At 30.9% G+C, this 8427-nt stretch overlaps 1 protein-coding gene across 3 annotated transcripts; it reads right to left on the reverse strand.

Moving 5' to 3' along the window:
• Nucleotides 1–874: 874 nt before the first annotated feature.
• LOC131162132 (uncharacterized) lies at nt 875–7542 on the reverse strand. Of its 3 annotated transcripts, none has more exons than XM_058118316.1 (4): nt 7382–7542; nt 7033–7181; nt 1989–2107; nt 875–1228 (listed from the first exon to the last, which is right to left on the reverse strand). In XM_058118316.1, exons 3-4 carry the CDS (start codon nt 2092–2094, stop codon nt 1086–1088), a joined length of 249 nt encoding a protein of 82 aa, XP_057974299.1. In that variant the 5' UTR covers nt 2095–2107; nt 7033–7181; nt 7382–7542; the 3' UTR covers nt 875–1085. The 3 variants fall into 3 exon arrangements, with proteins under 3 accessions (XP_057974299.1, XP_057974300.1, XP_057974298.1); XM_058118317.1 differs by having other exon boundaries at nt 7033–7253; XM_058118315.1 differs by lacking the exon at nt 7033–7181 and having other exon boundaries at nt 7382–7539.
• Nucleotides 7543–8427: the final 885 nt, after the last annotated feature.

An 8427-nucleotide genomic window follows, 5' to 3' on the forward strand; every position in this document is an offset into this window, starting at 1 on the left:
AATAAAGTTATAACCTTTTTTTTTTAATCATATTTGATATTTGTCTTTTCATAAAAATAGTACAAATAAAATAACACTATTGTCAAAATTCTATTTATTTAAGGGGAGAAGTTTCATAAAAAATTTAAATTTTTTTGAAGCATAATTTTTTTGTCACAATAATTTATAAAAACAAGAAATAAAAACTAAAAATAAAAACAAAAAATTAACAACCTACATGTTAATGTGTTCAAAATTAAAATAAATTAAGGATCCGTTTGAATTTGAAGATTTTATTTGAAAAAAGGAAAGAAAGGAAAAATAAAGAGGAAACTCATTTTTCCTTATATTTTATTCTCTATTAAATATTATCAAAAATTAAAGTTCATTTTAATATGATTAAAATTTAAGAAAAACTAAACATTAATAATGTGTAAAATCGAAATATTTTTTTTAAATATTTATATATATATATATATATATATATATATTATTTCTTACTTTCTTCAATAACTGAAAATATAAATTATTTGATTTTTCTTTCTTTCCTTTCCTCAATATTTTATGAGTTCCAAATGGAGTTTAAAAATATAGTAATTAAACTATGGTTGTTTTTGTTTAAAATTATGACTAAAATAACGACAATGCAAAAGAATATGAATTAGAAAATATATCATACATGATAATTAAAAAGAGGTAAAAATTATTTTTTTAATAAATTTGATTTTTTTTCCCCCAAACTTTTAGAAATTTTACGAATAATTTTTTTTAACTATATTTTAAATTCACATGATATTGATTGAATTATAATTAAAATTATATATAAAATGAATTATTTAATCTATAAACAATTAATTTTATATATTGAAGTACTATGATGACAGTGTGGCAAAGGTTAATCAAAACAACTCAAAAATAATAGAATTTATAAAGGTTTCATATCCCATTATGGGACCTCATTTCACATCCACACATTTGGAAGTTTGAATTTCAGATATTGGATTTGAATTTGTATGAATTTGAACAAGATACACAGAGAAAGTAGCATTAAGTTTTGTCACAAAAAATTTGAATCCAAGGCATAAAATATGAACTTCCAAACACAGCTAAGAGTGACCCTGCATATCAAGCATCTCCTTCAGACCTTTCAATCTCTCTAATCCTTCACTGATCAAGAAACGAATCCTCTGCCTGTCTTTGCTGCCCCGATTGTTCTCCATCTCTTGCCTAATCGTCTGCCTCAGTTCAGCTGCGAAATTCGTTGTGATACAGGGAATAGTATTAGACCTTTGTGGGAGAACCCAAATGTGAGCTCAATAAAACATACCAATAAAGCACATAATTTTAACAAATGGTCATTGACAATAGTTATTGAGGTTGGAAAAATTTATGGTTCATTAGCACATATTGTGCTTATGAGATTTTAAAAAAAAAAAGTCTGGTTGAAGATGAAGTTCCCTTCTGAGATGGTGTCTACACTAATAAATGGTGTGAGGAGACACAAATGGCTAGTTTAATCAGGTAAGATATTCCACATTTGAAAGTTCAAAAAACAATAGGACTGGTTTTCAGAAATGGATGATTAGACAAAACAAAATACTAACTTTTAAAATTGAAACAAAAGCAAAATGTCGACAGCAAAACTTCAATGCAATGAACAACAATTAAACTTTGCCTATTGCTTGAAACTCATTTGATGATTCAATTTGTCCCCCCATAATACAGCAATAAGTAATCATAATGTATTTAAAAAATTCCTACCTCTGAAACCCAATGTTTTATTGCTATTCATGCTGGCTGGCATTTGTTTCTCTCTAGATTTTGAAAGCAATTGCTGTTTTATTGTCTAGTCATTTGTTTCTAAAATCAGTTCTTTGGCCAAATAATTTGTGTTTCATGAACTATAGAATCTGCAGCATGGATAAGTTAGTTCTATGGTCAAATAATATTTTTCCAATAATTTTCTCCACAAATTATAAATTTAACATATTCTGAATTAAAAACTCCACCTCTAGCATGGCCTGGAGCTCTCCGGGCAGTCCTAAGTGCTTGTCTGTACAACTTTAGCACTCGAGCACGAAGAATGAAATCCTGCAAATCAGAGGAGAGAATCATAACTGGTTCCCTCCTGCACAACAGTATATTTTCATGTCAAAATGTCCAACAAACAAAAAGCGATCTTCATGATCAACATAACTCCAATAATGATCTGTTTTAGAGATCAAAAAGACATAAAATCATCAGATTAAATAGGAAGTCATAGAAGAATAGGGTAAACAAGAGTGTGTTAAGCATATTTATAAACAAGCAGTGCATCTTTTAGTGCAAACATATAACCCATCATATAGGCCCTGTTGAAAATATTAGAAAATGCATGGAAAATATGAAGGAATTCACAAAGTATATCGATGCAGTGGCAGCCGCAAGGGAGATGAGCAGAGCAGCAGTAAGGATGCAAAGGGGAAAATAGGGAGACAAATATATGAGAGAAGAGGGGAGGAAGAAGATGATAGAAGAAGAAAGAAGGAGATACAATTTGGGCAAACAAACAAATGCACTTTCTTAATTCAAACTCACAAAAAACTAGCTTTCCCATGGCTTTCACACCCTATTCATAAGAAAGCCTAAATTACAAGAAAGTTCACATAAACATACAAGATATTACAAAAGAATATCTAAAAATACTGTTGTGAAATTACGCCTTGAGATTATGTGCACACATACATACACAACAAATATGAAAATTAGAGAAAATCAAAGAGGAAAAGAAGAACACGAATTCATGTGGTTCGGCAATGTGCCTATGTCCATAGAGCCCTGACACAATTTTCACTATCAAATGAAAAACTGCCCTTAGGGTTTCAACCATCAATTACAATATGTATATATAGTCTCATATGACAACCCCAAAATAACCTCATATGATATACAGTTACATTGCACCCTGACTCAAAACATATTATATGGTACCCTCCTATTTGTAATAGCTTTCAAGTGTATATCCTCTGAATATGAGCCACAACTCAACAAATACACATTAGGCTGCTGCTAATTAAATTACACATGCAAATAAGTACTAATTAGCAAAACATATTTGCATTTAGGACCCAAAAATCCCTTGAGCTTGTTCTTTGAAATAGGTGTTAGAATTGGGTCAAATTGATCCATCCAATAATCCAATTCCCATCCTACAATATATATATATATATAGCAGATCAATACAACAACAACAAAACCAAGCCTTAGTCCCACTAAGTGGGGTCGGCTATATGAATCCTTCTCCGTCAATTTATGCGATCATGGACCATATCTTTTGATAGATTCAAGGATATTAAATCCTTACTCACTATCTCCTATCAAGTTATTTTAGGTCTACCCCTACCCCTACCCCTTCTACTGCCCAGTTGAAAATATTAGAAAAAGCATGGAAAATATGAAGGAATTCACAAAGTATATTGATGCAGTGGCAGCTGCAAGGGAGATGAGCAGAGCAGCAGTAAGAGTGCAAAGGGGAAAATAGGGAGACAAATATATGAGAGAAGAGGGGAGGAAGAAGATGATAGAAGAAGAAAGAAGGAGATACAATTTGGGCAAACAAACAAATGCACTTTCTTAATTCATACTCACAAAAAATTAGCTTTCCCATGGCTTTCACACCCTATTCATAAGAAAGCCTAAATTATGAGAAAGTATACATAAACATACAAGATATTACAAAAGAACATCTAAAAAGACACATCTATTACTAACAAACCCTAAATACTGTTGTGAAATTACGCCCTAAGATCATGTGCACACACACACACACAACAAATATGAAAATTAGAGAAAATCAAAGAGGAAAATAAAAACACGAATTCATGTGGTTCGGCAATGTGCCTATGTCCACAGAGCTCTGGCGCAATTTTCACTATCAAATGGAAAAACAACCCTTAGGGTTTCAACAATCGGTTACAATATGTATATATAGTCTCATATGACAACCCCAAAATACATTCATATGATATACAGTTACATTGCACCCTGACTTAAACATATTATGTGGTACCCTCCAATTTGTAATAGCTTTCAAGTGTATATCCTCTGAATATGAGCCACAACTCAACAAACACACATTAGGCTGCTACTAATTAAATTACACATGCAAATAAGTACTAATTAGCAAAACATATTTGCATTTAGGACCCAAAAATCCCTTGAGCTTGCTCTTTGAAATAGGTGTTAGAATTGGGTCAAATTGATCCATCCAATAATCCAATTCCCATCCTACAATATATATATAGCAGATCAATACAACAACAACAATAACAACAAAACCAAGCCTTAGTCCCACTAAGTGGGGTCGGCTATATGAATCCTTTTCCGTCAATTTATGCGATCATGAACCATTTCTTTTGATAGATTCAAGGATATTAAATCCTTACTCACTATTTCCTCCCAAGTTATTTTAGGTCTACCCCTACCCCTTCTACTAACCTCCACAGTAACTAAGTCACTCTTCCTCATAGGTGCTCTATGTGACCTACGTTGCAAGTGTCCATACCATATGAGTCATCCCTCCCTTATCTTATCTTCTATAGGAGTTACACCTAACTTACCACAAATATGTTCATTCTTTAATTTATCTTTCAATTTTATACCACTCATCCATCTAAGCATTCTCATCTCGACAACTTTTACTTTTTGGATATCATGTTCCTGCGTCGCCCAACATTCCGATCCATATAGCATAGTTAGTCTTACAGTTGTCCTATAAAACTTCCCTTTCAATTTTAAGGGTATTTCACGATCATAGAATACACTTGAAGCACTTCTCCATTTTACCCAACCCTTTAACTCTATGAATTAGATCATCTTCAATTTCTCCTTCAGCTTGCATAATAGATCCAAGGTATCGAAATCTACAAGTGTTATTTATTTCTTCATCATCAAGTTTAACTTTATCTCCAATATTTCTCTTATCATTACTAAAATTACATTTCATATATTTTGTCTTATTTCTACTTATCATAAAGCCTCTAGATTCCAAAACTTCTCTCCATAATTCTAACTCAGCCTCTACTCCGTCCCTAATTTCGTCAATTAATACAATATCATCTGCAAACAACATACACCATAAAACCTCCTTTTGAATACTCTTAGTCAATTGGTCCATCACTAAAGCAAAAAGATAAAGACTCCAAGCAAATCCTTGATGTACACCTATGGTGATTGGAAATTCTCTAGTTTCTCCATTTATAGTCCTTACACTAGTCATTACTCCATCGTACATATCCTCAATGACATCGGTATACCTACTACATACACCATTTTTTTTCTAAAACCCACCATAGAACTTCACTAGGTATCATATCATATGCTTTCTCAAGGTCAATAATTATCATATGCAAGTCCCTCTTCTTTTCCCTAAACTTTTCCATTAATCTTCTTAAAAGATAAATAACTTCTGTGGTACATCTCCCAAGCATAAAACCAAATTGATTTTCTGAGATCTTCATTTCTAACATTAATCTTTGTTCAACTATCATTTCCCATAGTTTCATCGTATGACTCATAAGTTTAATTCCACGATAGTTATTACAATTTTGAACATCTCCTTTATTTTTGTATATACGTATTAAAGTGTTTTTCCTCCATTCATCTGACATTTTCTTAATTTTTACAATTGTATTAAATAAATTAGTTAATCAAATAATTCCGTTATCACTGAAGCATTTCTAAACTTCAATTGGGATGTTATCTGGTCCCATAACTTTCCCATTTTTCATTTTTTTAGTGCAAGATTAACTTCGTTAACTCTAATTTTGCGAATAAATCTTATATTTTTATTTTTTTCCTCATTTGACAATTCTAAGTTTAAGCAATCTATTTGGTTTTCATTAAACAACTTACTAAAGTAACTTCGCCATCTTTCTTTAATGTCTTCGTCCTTAACCAAGACAATATCATCCTCACTTTTTATACATTTTATATTTCCTAAGTCCTTACTCTTCCTTTCTCTAACTTTAGCAAGTTTAAATATATCTCTTTCCCCTTATTTTGTACCTAATCTATCATACAAACTATTAAATGATCTATATTTAACCTCACTAACGACCTTTTTTGTATCTTTTCTTGTCTCTTTATATTTTTCAAAGTTATCTCCGTTTCTACATTTTTGCCACGTTTTATACCAAATTCCTTTTGTCTTTATCATTTTTTGTACATATTTATCCCACCACCAACTCTCTTTACCATTCGAGAATCTTCCTCTTGATTTACCTAAAATCTCTTTTACTATCTTTTTAATAGAGCTAACTAATCTATTCCAAAGTGTATTTGTATCTATCCCATCCTCTATGGTCCAATCCCCATCTTTGATCATTTTATCTTTAAATTTTATTATATTTTCTCATTTTAGATTCCACCATCTAATTCTCTTACAATGATTTATTATATCCTTTTTCTTCCATTTTTTAATACATATATCTAACATTAAGACTTTATGCTGTGTGGTTAGGCTTTAAATTTTATTATATAGCAGATCAATGAACAAAAAAAATATACTATGCATCTTGGGTCTATGATTTTTTTTTCTTCACATTTATAATTATACCTAAACAAATTTTCATTCTTAATAGTATGTAATACAGAAAGAAAGTAAAATTAAAAATTAATTTGCTTCCTATTTTCTTTGCTTACCCTTTCTCAAACAAAATCCTCAATCCAACTGGAATAATAAAGTTTGCTCCTTGCTTTACTTTGCTCTATTACATCACATAATTCATTAAAAGAAAAAGAAAAAAAAAAAAGCGACAAAAGCTGTGAAACCAGTGATTTTGGTTGTTCAAATTTCAATTCACAGTCCAAAATTTGTATTCCCAAATACATGTCTAACAACAAAATTTGTATTCCCAAATACAGATCTAGTAGAACCACGTGCACAAACATGGAGGTATGGATGAAAATGGAGAATTTGCAGCCCTTTAACAATAATAACTACTCAAGTATCTTCTAGTGAGAACAAGGTAAAATAATAAAGAAAATAGCAAAAAATGAACTTTAATTCTGTACCTTGAAACACCCTTCAAGCACAATACAAATTCAGTGCACTAATAAATCGAAATCGCGGAAATGAAACGACTGATATTCGTGTTATAGACTACTTGATTCGCTTCTTCCCAACCAGTCTCTGCTAAATTTAAACCATGTAGATCGCATTTCTGCAAACCAGATTGAAATCTAAAATGGTTGCGGACGTGTTTCCACCTTCGGTCATTAGATTAATACAATTACTTAACGAGAATGGCACGAAAATAACTGTTAGAAGCTACGAGATAGGGTTTCATTTCAAGAAAAATAAACCAGGAAACAGATAAATTTGAAGAAAGAGGGGAGGAATCGGAGGACGTAGCTGGCGTACCTTTCTTAGGCAACGAGCCAGAAGGTCCGTCTCTTCTGAGTTTTTCCCTGACCGAACTCCGACGTTGACGGCAGCTGGAATTTGTCGATGCCTGAGACGGGGCCCTGTGGCCTCTTTGCCGAGAAGCTTAATTCGGATTCGAGTCTGGCTAGAGAGGGTAAGAATGTCATTTTACTTTCTAAATTTTTGAATTATCTGTACAAAATATATATAATATTTTCCTTAAAATTTAATTTTATTGCACCTACTGTACTAGTCTTTGTTTGGAGCTACTTAAAAAATAAATATTTATTTGAAAAACTATCTAAAATAAAATTTTTTTAAAAATATGTGAAATAATACTTATGAGTCAATGCTGGAACTTAACAGAAAACAATAATTTAGCTTTAAACATTATTAAATTATTCCTAATACATGAAATTAAAATCCCGTAATACATGTAATTTTTTTTTTGCATTTATTTGTAAGCAATGTTGTTCTTTTAATGAGTTACTTAGAGAATTTATAAACAACAATATGACAAGTGAACCATTTTTAAATTATAAATCTTAAAATTAGAGAAATTTACACATCTCTATTCAAGAAAAATATGGTTTATGCATGAATTCCTCTTGATAAGTTAAAGTTTGACTTTTGTACGAAATCAAACTCAAAATCTCTTATTATTAAGAGTCTTACAGTCCGCTCATGTCTACTTAAACTATATCTTCAATGGCAAATATTATGACAATATTTTTTACAAGTATTGTTGAATTTCGTGATTTATTTGAATGATTCAGTGTGACAGTTTAAATAATCTAATATGACATGTTACTTTGTGATAGAAAAAAAAAAAAAACAAAAACAAAACTCTGTGATGAGTAACTAAACTTGGTATATGTTTTACAAAATCTTTCCCTCCAGTGAAACTAATGTAGTATCATATAACATATCAATTATAATATGAGTTCCATTGAAATGTACATTGTAAAATTTAAAATTGATTTTCTTGTGCAAATGATATTATTTTTTATTTTACAGTTAGATAATTGTCCGACTCCACTTTT

The sequence above is a fragment of the Malania oleifera genome, chromosome 8 (assembly GCF_029873635.1).
Source record: "Malania oleifera isolate guangnan ecotype guangnan chromosome 8, ASM2987363v1, whole genome shotgun sequence".
NCBI lineage: Eukaryota > Viridiplantae > Streptophyta > Magnoliopsida > Santalales > Ximeniaceae > Malania > Malania oleifera.